At 48.3% G+C, this 16693-nt stretch overlaps 1 protein-coding gene across 1 annotated transcript in view; it reads left to right on the forward strand.

Annotated features, from left to right (window-relative positions):
* The window catches only part of LOC144175212 (uncharacterized), a 31393-nt gene extending 15237 nt beyond the window's left edge, over positions 1–16156 (forward strand). Inside the window, exons 7-11 of the mRNA XM_077704314.1 lie at positions 1450–1712; positions 2735–4534; positions 8597–10867; positions 13852–14005; positions 15944–16156. Of these exons, the coding sequence (XP_077560440.1) occupies positions 1450–1712; positions 2735–4534; positions 8597–10867; positions 13852–13988 (4471 nt within the window). The 3' untranslated portion in view covers positions 13989–14005; positions 15944–16156. The remainder of the gene's footprint in view (positions 1–1449; positions 1713–2734; positions 4535–8596; positions 10868–13851; positions 14006–15943) is intronic.
* Positions 16157–16693: the final 537 nt, after the last annotated feature.

Genomic DNA, 16693 nt, shown 5'->3' on the forward strand with positions numbered 1-16693 from the left:
CCGGAGGACCGCACTCGCGTTTCGTCCTCTTTTTGCTCGCCACTCGCACCGATATATTTTGCGCTTCTGACCTGGGAGACGATGCCCTAGTTTGTCAGCGTATAGTACATCGCAGCGATTGAATTCAGATCGACGTAGTCTACCAGGGAGACGTCTTCCAAAATGTCCGCCGCGGGGACAATCATGCCTCCTTCGAGCGCAGATGGCTGGCTTCCTTGCAGGGTTTGCGCGCCGAAACACCAGTTGCGATAACCATTTGCTACCGTAGCCGCTGTCACCTGCCCTTAAGCACACAGTGTAGGCAACGGGTGTGTTTCTCTGGCCACGCGGCAAGTGCCAAGCCACCGAGGCGGTGGTGCGTAGTTCGAATTATCCATAGCGGAGTCTACTCGCGTTCGAATTAGCGGGCTTTTTGTAGCGTGAGCTACACTAGCTGAGGTTGAGCAGTTTCGCGTGACTCCTAGAGAGCCGTGCTGCGCATGCGCGAGGAGCAGTGCCGTCCCACGGCACACAGCTGGCGCGCCGGAGCCGCCGCGACTGGATTGGATTGTATTGGAAATCGTTTTAGCAGCAGTAAGCATGATGATCAGCTAATCCTAGACAACCAGGAAGCCTAAGAATAACCAGCTGAAACTTAGCTCATGCTATGTATATTCTGGCATGGCCGAGCTGAGCCACTTTTTTTATTATAAAAAATTCTATGGATACTCGCTAGACGAAATCTCACAGCCTGTATTATACATAAATTGGTATTATTGAGGTTGTAGTTAACCAGTTTCCGCTGAATAAAATATGTGTGTGCTAGTATACGTGCTTCCTGAAGCCTGAAGGTACCACACCAAAACATCAAAATTAATTTATTCTCTGTTTGTATTGCTTCTCGCAATGCATAGCCTGATTGTTGAACAGGTTAAAATTTCTGCCATTTTTTTGTCCTCTGAACAAAATGCATAGTTACAATATATAGTTCAACTAGGATAAAAAATTGAACTGTAAATTGTATCGAACTATAAATTTATAGTTCAACTTCATCACTGTGCACAAATATACAGAAACACAACGAAGTTTTGATTTGCTCCTCCAAAATCGGTCCATGATTAATCATTGCTGAATTCTAAACAAAACAGTAACATCAATTGAAACATTTAGTGCTTAGCTCGTAACATGCTTGACAGCTAACCTCCGATCCCAGAAATGGGCTCTTCTGATGGTGGCTTACTGGTTTGATTGATTGATTGATAGAACATTACCATTTGTTACACCAAGTTTACAAGCACTGATTCGACCCATATCCAGAAGCTGGGGCAGGATCCAATAAGAAAAGTAATGGACAGAAGCGGGAAATATCAATTACAGGTAATACATGTATAGGTGTACAAACACGGTAAATAGTCCTTACAGGTAGTTATAGGCATGCACTTTTTCTTATAAAGAGCATGCATTTCCCAGGGCTTCCGGGGAAGCTCAACAAAGCCCACCGGCCGTTTCTCATGCCACGGACAACTTCGTTGGGCAGAACGAGAAGGACTCAGTGAACGAGAACTCGCCCACGAACGAGGCCCAGTGCGAGAGTAAGGCTACCTGCACAGGGCCCTCGTTGTGGGACTGCGTCGGTTTTACTGGTGTCGTGGCCACCGTGGATAAGGGTGTTCAGTCGGACGAGGCCATTGGCGTCGACAGATCTCAGCAGACACCCGATCAGCCCAGCTTCGGTGAGACAGCTGCCGACATTACGTAATTTGTGTGTTGACTCCCAACGCAAATGATAACCATCGTGGTTTGTAAGAAAATAGGCGCCGCCGCCACATAGTATAGTAGCCGATGGGGTCGCGACACTGTTAATAAACACAATAATGAGGGTGTAGCAAAGTCAAGGTTGACATCGCAAATAATGAGGAAGATGACATCATAATTGTCATCATCATCCTGATGGTGTCCACTGCACGACCAAGGCCTCTCCCAAAGATTTCCAGCCACGTCTATCGAGTGTTAGCTGAGTCCATCCCTCCATCGAGCTGACATCAGTTATCCTAAGTATAAGAGGCATTGATTAGTGTTTTCGTATTTGCACGTGCCAAGCATTCGCAATTTTGTCTGCAAGCGAACCACGCAGTAAGAGCGTCCGGTTATTGCTTCTGTCTTTGGGTCATTGTACTAAAGAAACGATTTAGGCTTGTGGCGAAGCAAGACTTTATTGCGAAAACATTCAACAACTGGTCTCCTTTCGGAGCGCGCACACTATTATCTCTTCGGTTGGCGAGAGTGTTCCTATCTTCACATGCACTCGGGCTCAATATTCAGAGGCACAGGCGCGGCGCGCAGGCGGAGAAGGGGGCTGTCCTGAGACGCGCGGCAGTGGTGGTGATAACATTCCACTACAGACTTGTGGGTATTTTAGCATTGGTCCGTATCGCAAAATGCAAGGTGCCTGAAGGTCATCCTCACTGTTTGAACATAGCATTGTTATTTTAGCTTTACACAAATTCCGCAGCTTTATTATGGCCGTTTACATAGCTCTGTTAACTTTACTTAAATTCTGCAGCGTTATTCTGGACAATTACAGGTTCCCAGCATGCAATTCCGAAGTATACTTTATTTATAGGGGCACCTAAAGGGACACCTTTTTATAAAACAAGAAGAAAACTAGGAGTGGTGATGTTTGCTACCAGACCACGTTGTACATTCCCATTTGAAAAAAGGCGTTTGTTTCATGTAGCGCTAATAATTTTTCCAGGTCCATGGCTCAACAATATCGCGCCCGTCCACAAGTCAATCCGGAAGGCAGAAGCGAAGCAGGTGGCTGCGGACATACCGGTGCACCCGGTTAAAATAAATCATTTTCCCCAGGGTTGCGAGAAAGTTTCGTCGAAAGAAAACAAGATAAAGAAATCTGTAAACTTTGACGTTACCCTCACTTCATCGTCGCCAGAGAGCACCGAGACCTGTGGAGAAAGACGAGCGAGTTTCTTGAAGCACGTCTTGCCCAAGCTCTCACAGAGTTTTCTCCGCCAAACGGTTGCTAAAGAACCAGTGAAGTTGGCCAGAAGCGAAGAGAAGGACGCCAAGGATAGTTCCACATCATTTGTGTCACGCGTGGCGACAAAAAGTACGGCTCAAGGCGGGAGGTCGGCGGCAGACACAAGCAGAAGCGTGAGCGTCGACGACAAGGGCGACACTAAGAACAGCGCGGCAAAAGGGAGCGCGTTTCCTACACCGACGATGTCCGGTGCACGAGTCATCGGTTATGGCGTGTCCAGCCCTAACGCCCCTAACTTCAGTGAAGTCCTTAAAGAACTGGTCATGCGGCATCAGAAAAGGATGTCTTCCAATGCTTCGGTAGATGACCAGGCAAACGAGAACAGTGCTTCGCAAAAGGCGCGGCTGACACCTAACATGCCCGAGTGGAAATCTGACGGTGCGCCGTGCTCTGCAACGGCGAAGGAAGGCACCCTTCCTTCCAAATTGCTCGTGAATAAAAGTCCATATCTCCGGATGGAACAACAGGCGACAAAGAGCTTGTCACCTCTACTACCTCGTCGGCCTTACATGACGGCCGTAGACGAGTCAGCCACAACGCTTCCGTCAACTGAGGCAATAAAAAAAGGGGAGAAAAATAAAGAGGTAGAGCATCCGATGAGAGACGCGGAATCCCGGGATATGGGCGCCGAGACAACCAGCGCACTCTTAGGCCTTTTTGATTCTCCAACTGCAGTTCAAGGATCCGTGAAGCCGCTAAAATACCACCAAGACGGTGAAAAGGTAGGCAACACGTCACCTCACTCGTTGAAATCGCCACCGGCAGCTTGTAAAAAAGCACCCTTTTGGACGAGTCAAAGCACTACAGGTGGAAAGCGAAGCGTTGCTTTACAGAAAAGCCGGGAAAATACAGATGTCAGTTCTCCTGGCTCGTTGAACTTCCCAACGGCCCTTACTAACGACCCCAAATTTATCCGACTAAAGCGCTTCTGGTACCGGCCAGTGGACGGAGAGAATGAGACGCCAGTTGAGGAGCAGGCGGCCCTGAAGCGAGATGAAAGGCTCGAAGACAGGCGAACCTTTCAAGTGGGCGCAAAATTCAGCAAAACAACTCTGGAAAACAGTTTGAGCATGTCCGAAGAACTGCTCTTTGCGGAAAGGAGGAGGAGCCACAACTTCATGTCACCGTTCAGTCAGGCGTCTCCCCCGCGGCAGCTTTCTCTGAGGGAAGAACTCCAGGCAGCTGAAGCGGAGGCTGAAACCTCCGTGGAACAGTCTCTTAAGCACGACTGGGGCTTGGTGGCTTCCAAGGCGGTTATAGGAAGCCTGGACGTTGCGCCGGATCAGTCATCACCACCCCTCCCTCGACGCCCATCTGCGTCATGCGTGGATGCAAACTTCCAAATGCTGGTGCCACATGAGGAGTCCGGGCCGCTCGAGGTGAAAGCGAGCAAGCCCAGGAAACGGGTGCAATTCCAGGAAAAGCCTTTTGCTGACGTCCTTGCCGAGATTGAAGGGAGTTATTCGGAGATTCAAGAGGGAACCGGACCATGCGAAGGTAAGGAATACCAATGAAAAAGAAAGTCAAAGCCCCCTATCTTAAAGAAACGGTTAAAACGTGAAGCTTTCTCCCGCGCAACCTGAATCAAATAATGCAAACTGCTTCGACCGTGCCTGCATGGTGCAATCGGGTAGACGTCGGCTTCATAACGTAAGCAACGCACGGAAGCGAGGGAAACGGGAAATATTTTTTAAAGACGATAGTCTTTGGTGTGCTACTTAGCGCAGAAATTTTGGTATGTCTGTCTGTCTGTCTGACTGTCTGTCTGTCTGTGATTCCATTCGGCTGCACGGCCGAAGTGAAACATAAGCTGAGCAAAAGTCTTGTATACCCACAGCCAAATGTGAACGTCTAAGTCCGGTGTTAATACTCATACTTGTCAACAGTGTTGAACAAGAACAAGAAATGACGCAAATATAAGGCAGAATATCAATACAGGAGTGATATTTGCAGTCTGGCTTTATTTAAAAAAATCACGTATGCTTGCTTTTTGCGATATCGAATAAAATACTACATCAACTGCTGTAAACCGTCGCCTTCTGTTGCCCGCGCTACCCGGCGGCATTTTTAAAAATCAAACGGCAACAGCAACTAAAGGTTCCACTAGATAGTTTCACGTTCCGCTTGGAACGCTCGTGGAGTAGGGCAACGTGGTTCTATAAACCTTGCCTCAACCAGGACCACATCTTCGAAGGATACAGCTCGTTCCCCAAAGATAGAGCAGCACTCCAATAACCAGCCCTAAACGACCAACGCCGCTTTGCAGATTTTGTAAAGAAATTTGTTAGAGGTGCCGTGAACTGGGGGTACCTAACCCGGCTGCTAGTTTCACAATAAAGCTGTATTCATTGATTCATTGCACTAGGGTGCCTCGATTTACGCGCGTCTCCGCCGTACGACAGCGCTGGCATCGAGGCATCTGAGTTGGAGCAGTGGAACGCGGTAAATTGAAATTGATGTGAGCAAACCTTTAGTTTGCTTACTTTGGAAGGAGCGCGACGGAAGACGAACACCATAAGAGGTGAGAGGGAAAGCAGATGGAGGCATTTAATTGGCAAATGTCGACGAGAGACTATCGTCTTTTGTCGACATTTGCAACGAAAGGAGCAGATTCGCGGCCAATTTTTTTTTCTTCCCACTGTGGATTAAAATACCCCCAAATGTGGGCTTCTACTTTTTTCCGAACGGAGAAGTACGCTTCAATGACCCCATAAGAAAATACCTCATGCTTTACTTATACTGGTGTCTTCAATTTGTCGTGGAAAGGGGTCTCTACGCCTTCTAACAGCAAGACTCCCAATCACAGTAATCTGGTCTCTATGAATTATATGAAGTCAAAAGGGACTGTCAGAAAGCAATGGTTAGAGCAAGAGAAAAAAATGTTCTTAAAAATTGCGCGAGTTGCTGTGTGCGTGCAGGGAAGCAGTAGTTAGCGGTTTATTTGACACTAGCGGTAGTACCCGGCGGTGCCCGGGTGAGCCATTATATTAGGGACAGCAATGGGTATAACACAAGTTCGTTTATTTGTTAGTCGTCATGTTACGCTAGTTCATTCGGAAGTTGTACACATTCGGGAGCGCCTGCCTGCTGTCAGTACATAGGCTCCAACTGCAGGCGCGTCGTGGTAATGTGAAACGACTGGCACTCGTGTTTTACTCCAACTCAAGCTAAACAAATTGCACCAAGATGGTGCGCTCGAGTGAGTGAGTCAGTGAGGGAAAAAGTTTTATTGAGCCGGCGAAGTGGGAGTGGTTCCCCATTTCATACAGCCATTTGATGAGCGGGCAGCCATCGTTCTGGAGGAAGTATTGTATGGACGTCCAGATCGCTGTTAGTCACCAGGTTCTCCCACAGCTCAAGGGTGGGAAAAGTGGATAGAAGAAGGAGGAGCTTGGTTTGCTTGCACTCTTAATATGATATGAGAAAGAGTGCCAGGTTGTAAACATAATTTGAATTCGGCAGGAGACTGCGCTGGGAACTCACGATACAGGCCGACTGGGTGAGGAGTATTCTTCCTCGTGGGAAGTGCTATCTTAGAAGATATGAACGATGCTCATCGGTACAGTTTTCTCATAAGTAACATGGGCTCCCTACGGGAGGCGCGGGGTTGCAGGAAGTCCCAACAGATGCCGAGGGCTAACCTTGGCGCTTTTTACCGGTACATCTTCTTTTTTACATTTATGATGTATAACACCGGCTCCTACGGGAGACGCATAGTAGCCGAAGGCGTCAACAGGTGGCGACCGCTAAGCGAACGCGGGAAAACTCAACTGAATTTTACGTCCAAAGCGATGCAGATTAGAAAATTTCGCTGGCCTTCTTATCCGTATTTTAGGACAAAATCCTGAAATTGGTTTTTGGGCAATTAAATGGGCAGCATTTTCAATAAAAAACGAATGGGAGATATCAACTGGCTGTGTGGTTATTTACGAATGTGTAAAAACACAGTGTTTTCCTGAAATCTTGCTTGCCTCCATTGGGAGGGTGTCATTGACAAATGTTGTGAAACAGTGTTTAGATACCTGAGTAAGTTGCCTAGCTCACAAAAAACCAGTTCGATATCTCAAATGGCGGGTGGTAGAAGAATTAATATCGGAAAGCTATTTTACCACTTTTCACTCGCCCCATGGTGGAATTTTTAAAAGTTTCAGAAGTATTGACCTCCAACCTTGTAATCAGAATGTGCCCTTGAAATCTGTACCCGTTTGAAAGAGCAGTTTGGCTAGACGTCCACATAACCTGTTAGGCCTTTTTGGCTCGTCAGCCGTGTCATTTGTAAAAAAACAATTTGGCCCTTTTAGCGGCGTCGCAGGGCAAAATCCTTAACAAGGGTTCTGTGAATTTGTATGAGTAATATATGCTAGCGAAAATCAATTTGATAACTAAATCGGCGAAAGATTTATTTGAGAATCTTTAGGAACACCATTTTATTTCCGGAATGCGGAATCACCTCGCTAGCGTAGGTCAGAGTGGAATCCAAACACTACTTTTTAGATATGCTTAAGGGCTACATATATCAGCAAAAAGCGTTTCGATATGTGAATGGGTGACCGAGAAAATCACGAATTCGCGAAAACCCAATTTCGCCCTTTTCCGCGGTTAGGAGTGCAATTTCCAAAAAACCCGCCTTAGTGAGCACCTACTCAATGGCGCAAATAAACTCGCGAAATTTCAAGTCTCTGGATTTAACAGTTTTGGCTTGGCGTTGATGAGTCAGTCGGTCGGTCGGTCGGTCGGTCGGTCGGTCGGCCGGTCGGTCACTTCTTCTTATAGGTACAAATTAGGCCTATGGTTTTTAGATAAGACGGTGTTTGTTTACGTATTCAAAACGGGCTACCCCAAGAAATTGTATTATGGCAGCCGAGGCGGTGCTTTTCGTTACACCGAATTAAGAGAAATGTAGGGGGATGGTAAAATAACGCTGACACTTGTATTCAATTTGATAACAGGATAATACGAGTTATTTGTTTATGCAGACTGGCTTGCCATCCATAGACCAAAAATACGCACCGTATGTCCATTTTGTTGAACGCGTCCGTCGGCAGGTCACGCAATTAAAAAAAAAAGCGACATTGTATTGATAGCACTGTTTGGTCATTTCGCACCTAAATTTGGGAACTATCTTTTGCTGTTATCGCTTTCACGTCTTTAAAATTAACCAGCCTTTGCAAGTTGCCCGCCCCTATGTGAAACTGTAATTGAATGTTCTGAGACACTAAATGCTCTTGAGTTTCTTAAATTAACTGAGATATCAATGATCATTTACTGTAAAATCGAAATGAATAAAAGAACATCATCTTTGTTTATTCAACGCCCAATTCAGTCTCTAAAAGCTATATTAAGTAAAGTCCCTTGGGCTACTCACAAGAAACTCGTTCACAGCTTACGAGTCATTGAATTGCTAATTTGCTGTAGGTGTCCTCACAGAAGCGCGGCCAACTTTTTTTGGTTACAAGCAAGGTGAATCACCTGGAATTTGTCGGAATTTTGGTGTTCTCGCTGGGGTAATGCGTTTGTCTACCAAGGTCGTATCCATCGGTAATTGTAACTTTCTTTCAGGCGATCAGCACAAGGCCGGCAATGAAGACCATTACGCTGAAGGGTCTCTGTCATCATGCGACAGCAAACTCGAGCCAATCGACAATGTTGCGATTGTCGAGTTTAATGATGCCGCTGAAGGCGGGGAGGACTTCAACCAGAGGGGAGCTCTAAAACAGGGACAGAAGGAACTTCCCGCTGCCGAGGACCCAACCACGGCGCGAACCATTTGGAAGCGCGATCAGGTGGTAGCCCTCCAGTACCAAACTCTGGTTGACCGGCGTGAACTCAAGGGGCAGGGGGCATCGTCTGGTTGTCCCTCTAGGTCGGTATTGTACGGGGCAAGCTCAGTAGACGACGTCTTGCGCCTCCCTTTCTGCAGCTCTGGCGAAGGACCCCTGCCACCGTCAGCATCAACAACGCTGTCCTTTTTGTCATCCGACACCAGCGTCAGCTTGGCTCATCGCGTATCAGACTTGACTAGTCTGCACGCCCTGGCAACGCTAGCCGTCCAGCTGCAAGAAACCGGAGACGGGAAGTCGCAGACAGGAGTTGCGGATTTCGCCGAGAAACAGAAACCGGGTTGCACGCCTCAAGAAGAATTGCTTTTTGTTCGCCCAAACCGACCGGAGCAGCAACAGGGACAGACACAACTACAGCGAGAGTACCCGGAGGAAGCCCCGGTGCTCCATCGTCCCCGGTCATGGCGCATAACTCCACCAGCATCACAACGTGCGGCCATGGACGCGCATTCACCGGGGCGTGAAGGTCTTTCCAAGCAGCTCAGCAGCGAATACGGGGCCAAGAAATGCAACGCAGCTCCATTGTCCATGCGGCCAGACACGCGCGAGCGGCATCGAATGGGTCGCTTCACCACAAGGGAGCGCCGCTGGAACGGTGACATCATGCGGGCCATCTTGATGGGCAGCCAGGCTAGCTTAGGCGAGCAGTCAGCTATGTTGCCGCGCCTTCTCCCTGCTGAACTGATGAGCATGGTACTACCGGCTGAAACGGGCAACGCCGCTCGGCAGATTGAACGAGTGCCAAGCTCGTCTGAAGCTAGGGCCAGCACCAGCGGGTTTCTACAATCGGATCTAGCCACCCAAAAGCGACGGGGCAAGATGTCGGCGAAAGGGGATACGACTGTACCGGCGCTCTCTCGGGGCACTTCTTCCTCCAGCGGAGGGCGAGCGTCACCACAGACTAACGTGCTGAACGACGCCTCGCTCGCGTCGGCATCGCAGCATTTGTCGCTGGGGCCATCTGAGTTCACGCTGTCAGAGCCATACACTGCCAGGCACAGTGCCACATTTGGTCCTAGTGGTGAGCAGCGTAAAGTGGGCACAATCGCCAAGGAGGTCTGCGACACCGAGCTGGCCGACCATAAGACCACTTGGATAGCCTCAGGTCGCGACGCGTCAGGACTAAAGGCGGACGATGTCATCGTCGAGCTCGTCAGGAGCCCGGTCCAGCTGACCTTTCTCGGAGACAATGGGAAGCACTTGATGCCAAGCCTACCGTCTGAAATCGGGCATGAGAGCGAGCTGAGGACTCCGTCACCGCAGTTAGATGCGCGCGAGCGTGGACTCGTGGAGTCCGTCAAGATGCTGGTCGAGGCGTTTGGCGAAACGGAATCGTTCTCAAACGCCGCCTCGCTGCCTTGTGCCGAAGACCTGCTTACGTCAGAGATGACCTCTACGTTTCCAAGCCACGTGGCAGGAACGCCACAAAGTCAGATCGACTGTACCTTCTCCTTGGATCCTTGTTGTAGTCTGATGTCGCACGTTACGCCTGGAGGCCCGAAGAGAGCACGCAGCAGACGACTCCCGTCCAGGATGCCTGAGGGCCTATGCTTCGAAACCATATACAATTATATCATGCAGTACGGAGTTCCGCCGCCCGGCTTCTCGGCGAGCATACCGGTGCTTGGCTCTCTTGACATGTCGGGCCAGCCCGCGGATCAGGGGACGTTTAGTGCAACCCTGCCCGAGCAATCATGCTTCCGATCCCAGTCAAGGGGCTACAACGCCACGTTTACGACTGAACCCGAAGAAACGTCGGGACCCACGAGTGCTGCACCGGAGTTGACGCAGCAGGAGCACCGGGCCGGCGAGTTCGACACTGAGGGTCACGTGGTTTCGAGCAGGCGCGTTACAGAGGACCACCGCTTGATTCCGCGGAGTCGGCGTGTCGTGCGCGGCGGAGCATCCCCACGGCGTAACCGCCCGCGTCGCCGGCATGGGAGCCTCGGGCCTGGTACTCCACGAGGGGGACAAGACGTGCTGCATCCCGGTGAGAACAAAAATGAAAAGCCTCTTGCTGTGTTTTCAGCAGCCTGTACTTGCTTCAGGTCTGTTTCTGCTTAGTTTGAATGACTACATCTGTCCAATGTCGCTTTCACACGGTAGTACATAAGCATTGTGCACCCTATGAATGGATACATTCCGCGTACGTAGCGTAATTAATTCACACCGAGAAAAACCAGCCGTTTTAATCATGCGACAGAAGAGCGGTTCGTCCGGTGCCACCCATGCAATGTTAGGCCTAGGCGCTCTTCCGAGATCTCACGTCTCGGAAGAGCGTACAAGACCAAACGCGCCACTCTTACGTCGGCGCTTTAAGTTCCAGTGCTACTACACCACCCTAAACAATAGATTAAATTAAGCGAACAAACAAAGAGAAAACCCAGTTTTAATAGATCTACTGCGGCATATAAACATTTCTTCCCACTCGTGTGTCCAGTTGCTACGTCTTACATTTATTACTAAAGGAGGTAGCCTACGGTCATTATCCGCATGCTTCAGTCAGCGACTGTTGCCGCGCTTTGTGAGGAGAGTGCCCAAATATGTTAGTATACAATTAGTAGAAAAGGAAGGGCACGGGTGGTTTTCTCGTCACGTTTAGGGGCCACAACACAGTCTAGTTATGGTCGAATGTTGCGCTCAAACATTATGCTCGCGTTGCTTCACTGCACTGGAGGGTACTGGCCACGCAACGAGTCGAATGGAAGACCTCCAGTAAGTGGGCGTTGAACCTGCCAGCAAGGCTGTTGCCGTCTATTAGTTGGTAGCACAGTCACTTCGGGAACAGGAGGTGCAAAGGTCAAAACCACGTCGATTCTTTTCTCATATTTTTGTGCAGCGACAGATAGCTGTCCAATGTGGCTGTCGTCGTATTTCTATCGCCCTGTGTGCGTCGGCGCGTGGGCAGTTCCGTGTGTCCATCGTTGTCATCACGGAATGTACGCGGCCAAGCACAGATATAGAAAAGAAAAACGATTTTACCCGTTAGGAAGGTCTGGAGATCGAGGTGAGGCCGTCCTGCTTCTGAGGTGGGAGTAATAAACCAATAGGACACGAATATTCGGGGATAATAAGTTATTTTTACCAGTTTATACTAAAGCTTTATTGCCTGGTTGAACGCCTAGGTAGAGGAAGGTTAATTTATCGTAACTCGTAAATTTTACAGCGATTTGGAGGCAGAAATTCCGAAAGTGCGTGTTGTCACCGCACCGGTAGTGGTCACTCCACTACAGGTGGGTTGACCAAAATGACAAGACCGATAACGTGCTAACAGTTTCATGTGTCCTGGGCTGACGCCTGCATAGGCACACATGGTGTGTGCGCCCCCCTCCTCGCCACCGCCCTTCCAAAAACTTTTTTTTCGTTTTAAATTACCACTTTCGACGTGCCGTACAGAAGCAAATATTTTTCTTGGGGTATCGTCATAATGGCATAGCTGTAGGGAAACGGCTGTCAAAGGCTGTTCCATACAGGGGAGAGTGCCAATAGCGTAGTTCGCGTGTGTAGTTAAATATGGAGTTGCCAGGTCATCAGTTGAAACACGTGAACAAGTTTGTTCTGTGACGTAGTTCTTTCGGTATACAGTTAAACCTGGATGTAACGAACCTCTATGTAATGAATTCCTGAATTTAACGAAGTTTTTCAATTCCCCATTGCCAATCCCTTTGAAACCTATGTGTTTTCGACCTCTATGGGACGAAGGCGTTGCGACGGCTAACCCTGACGTAAAGAATTAGCTACGCGTATGAGCTATTATTGTTTTTTTGCCCATTTTAGGAAAATTCCGCTGGAGAAGTGTACTAATATATCAATTTTTTTATAGCGACAAGCGAATATAGCATACTAATATAGCGGGAAAATGGGAGACTAGACACAGCGCTGCGTGTGTTTAGTCTCCCCTTTTGTGCTGTCCTTAGCGCTGTTTTTCTCTTTAACCATTAAGTGGCTGCCTGTCGGCGTGTAGTCGCGCGTCTCCTCTGCTATCGGAAGTGTCGTTTCGTCGGTGATGATTTCGGCTTCCAGAAACCGAAATATTTTTGACTTTCCAAGACAAGCTCGCAATTAAATGCTGTCTTCGTCGGCGACAAAGAAGAACGTTGCCGCCCGCTACAGTATCCCAGCTAGCACCTTCTCGCGAATTTTGAGAGCGGAAAAGAGCATCAAGTTTGAGAAAAGGCATCCTTTAAGCATACGTTTGGTCCTTGAAACGCGTTAAGGCGCCGAAAAGTGCCAAAAGCAAAAGTGGTACTTAAGGAAATGTAACTTAATTTACGTCGGTGAATACGGGGGTAAACGAACTTGCTCCTTTGGAGTGCTGAGTAGCGGCTAAGCTCGTGGGGAAGCAGTAAGCGGGAATCACGCAGTTTTTTTTTTCACTCAAATAAATCCTTCAAGGGTGAGTTCACCGTAACTGAAGTGTAGCGTTTTGGTTTCGTTTCTACATCATTCACGCGAGCTTTAACTCGATACCTGTATGTAACGAAAACATGAAGGTAACAAAAAATTGCAAATTTTTATCAACTTTGTTATGTCCAGGTTTAACGATCATTTTATTTCCGGTATAACGCCATTCCCTCCGCAATCCTGGGCTACACCAGCGTCTACACGTAAAGCGGAACAATAGAGGCTGTTGAGACGTAGAGACAATTTTATGAGTTATATATCCCAGGAAGCCGCGAAGCCGGAAAGGTTACTGGCCTCTATTTTTGTTTTGTGCTCCCGTGTTAACTTAAGACTAGACTGACTCTAAAACAAAAAAAAAACTACCTGTATTTAGTTCCATTCCATTGCTTAAAGAACAAAAAAATGGTAGAGAAATAGGAAACACACAAGCCCCCTTCGTCATAATAAAGTACAGGCTACAACAGTGGTGGAAGGCTGAACGGCTGAACCGAAGATGTGCTCCAAAATACCGCTGCACTACTTGATCGAAAAATTGCTGCTGCCAATCCTCAGCAATCACATACCATGCAGGTGAGGGCAGCGAGGTGGCGAGGCGCTCCTCCTTTATTTCCTTCGATCAGTCCGGGTCCGAAACGTCGTTGCTACAGGAAGCCGGGGCCCAGGAGCGACCAGCCAGGTCGCCCCCTTCGAGCGCCGACCGGTCGTGAAGATCCAGAAAGAAAGTGTAAGGCTGTGCACGCAGCACTAGTGTACGAGCTTCTACTGTCTACTCATACCAACCCCTTCCTGCGTCCTTGTGGAGCTTTTTTATAGAGAATACAAGTCGTGGCCGCACTGAACATGACCGCCCGTGTATGCGTCGCTCTTCTTCATGATGAGCGATCCAGCTCCTCATTCTGATTTAAATGTCAATAATTGAAATGTACAAAACATTTCTCACGAGGCGACTACCCTCGAGCCCGGGATACGGGCCGGGATTTAGTGCCTTGCGGTGCTAATATTCTTCAAGCACGAGTAACATCACCAGCCTAGCGTTACCATCGTCAGCAGCGTTACCGTCGTCAGCGTTACCAACGTTACCACCCGTCGCTTCAGCAGAAGAAATTAGAAGAACACTTCACGCAGTTGAGGTTGTCTGTGTGATTAATTCCTTTCCTATACAAAGCGTGCACATGGCGTTACAACCGAGTCCTTCTGGTGCACTGTTCTGAGCTTTCCTAGCGCTGCTAGAGGTAACAGTACCTAGTAGGTTCGCTGTCTTTCACTGCGCACGCTGTTACCCAAACATGGAAGCTACAGTGACGTCAGTGCAATTAAAAGACAACATTGCTTTTCCATACATACCTTGTAATCTTTCACGTAGAATTGCGCTGCCATATTGCAGAGAACTTTGCGGGTCTCGAGGCCTGCCATTTTTTTGCCACTATTTGTTCAATTGACCGGCGCGATTGACAAGGCACTCGAAATGGAAACAGTCAACGAAAACATTTTTTTCTTTTTTGCGGAAATTCGAAACGTCGCTAACGATAGGGGACAAGTTACAACACATAGCGCTGACTTGCAAATGTATGTTTAGTCTGCAGGCCGCGAAATATAAAGGAAAGAAGAATATAAAATTAAAGCAGACTACAAAACCGTACGCGGGGCGAAAAGCACGGAGAGGGTACGAAAGCCCGGCACTCGCACCTGCGGCTAGTATGTCTAGCATCAAGATACAGAATACGTCCTTATTAAGCATATTTAGTCACACCATCTCACGTATTTTGCACATTCTGATATTGATTTGATAGATTGTAGGGTTTATCGCGCCGACGCAACGCAGACGATGAGGGGCGCCGTAGTGGAGGGCTCCGGATTAATTTTGACCACCTGGGGATCTTTATCGTGCGCCGAAATCTCGTACTCACGGGCGTTTTTGCTTTTCGCCTCCATCAGAAAAGCGGCCGCCGCGGCCGGGAATCGAACCCGCGACCTCGTGCTCAGCAGCGCAACGCCTTAGCCACTGAGCCACCGCGGCGGGTACATTCTGATATTGAAGCTCTGCATAAGACATATTTGAACACCCTCACGACCTAGTCACATTAGCCCAGTTCAGCGTTGCCAGTGGCCTGGCGAGCGTGATTTAGTGGGTGCCTACCTCCTTCCCTAACCCCTTTTCCCACACCAGCGACCTCCGGTCCTCCTCTTCCAAATAACATTCGAAGCCTACACAGCTGTCGACAACAAGTTTCGACGCGCTGAATAGGAATAAATTAGGTACTCTTGCTGCATAGTCGGTAGTTTAACTCATTGTACAAACCCGCCGCGGTGGCTCAGTGGCTAAGGCGTTGCGCTGCTGAGCACGAGGTCGCGGGTTCGATTCCCGGCCGCGGCGGCCGCTTTTCTGATGGAGGCGAAAAGCAAAAACGCCCGTGTGTACGAGATTTCGGCGCACGATAAAGATCCCCAGGTGGTCAAAATTAATCCGGAGCCCTCCACTACGGCGCGCCTCATCGCCTGCGTTGCGCCGGCGCGTTAAACCCCACAATCAATCAACTCATTGTACAATACAAGTCGATAAAGCTGATTTTTTGCTTCGTTGTTGTCACGTTGGCATGTCAACCCACGTAAAATGATTCGCATAAACGGTGATTAACGGCACGATTGCCCGCTTTTCTTTCAGCCTGTTGCGCCCACCTCGCATACGGGGCCTGCTGAGCGCTGTACGGGTAGCGTTCTTGGGTGGCGGGAAAGCTGCCCGCCCGAAACTCGCCCCTTCCTCGCCCTGTCTCTCCCTCAACTTTATGCGGAACCATTGATTTGCTGCTAAATCGTATGTCACCGCAATAGTCCTGCATGTACATCTCTTGAAGAAATAATCGTTGCAAGCTGTCGTCGTTCGTGTGTAATTGCTAGCGCCAGAATTTGTATTCATACCTGCAAATAAATTTCCCTTTTTACAACGAAGATGCGTATGGGTATGTTTCTGAGGATTTTGTGTATCCGTCAGCAAATCTGGGGAGGCAAGAACAACTTGCTGAAAAGACTAGTATTATCACGAATGCTCAGCAGAAATCGGCTTTAACAGCGGTTTTATCAAATTTTTCCTAAAAACAATTCTATGAATATTGACCTCTAAGACGAGTCTATCATTACTTCGAGTTTCATCTTCTTGTTACAATTATTTTACAGTGAAGTGGCAAACATTACATAACATTGTTTGATGTCAATACATACATGTGCATAGGGGAAGACTATAGTTGCAGAAAAACTGCTGTCACTTGTGTTTTATGAAAACGTTTACAACAAAAATTAGACTGCTTTCGTGAATTCTACGGAAATGTTTACAATTAAACTGCTGTCACTTGTGTTTTGTGAAAACGTTTGTCACAAAAATTAAACTGCTGTCACTTGTGCTTTATGAAAACGTTTA

This window comes from Haemaphysalis longicornis, unplaced genomic scaffold (genome assembly GCF_048455015.1).
Source record: "Haemaphysalis longicornis isolate Haplotype H1 unplaced genomic scaffold, Haemaphysalis longicornis Haplotype H1 scaffold_3, whole genome shotgun sequence".
NCBI lineage: Eukaryota > Metazoa > Arthropoda > Arachnida > Ixodida > Ixodidae > Haemaphysalis > Haemaphysalis longicornis.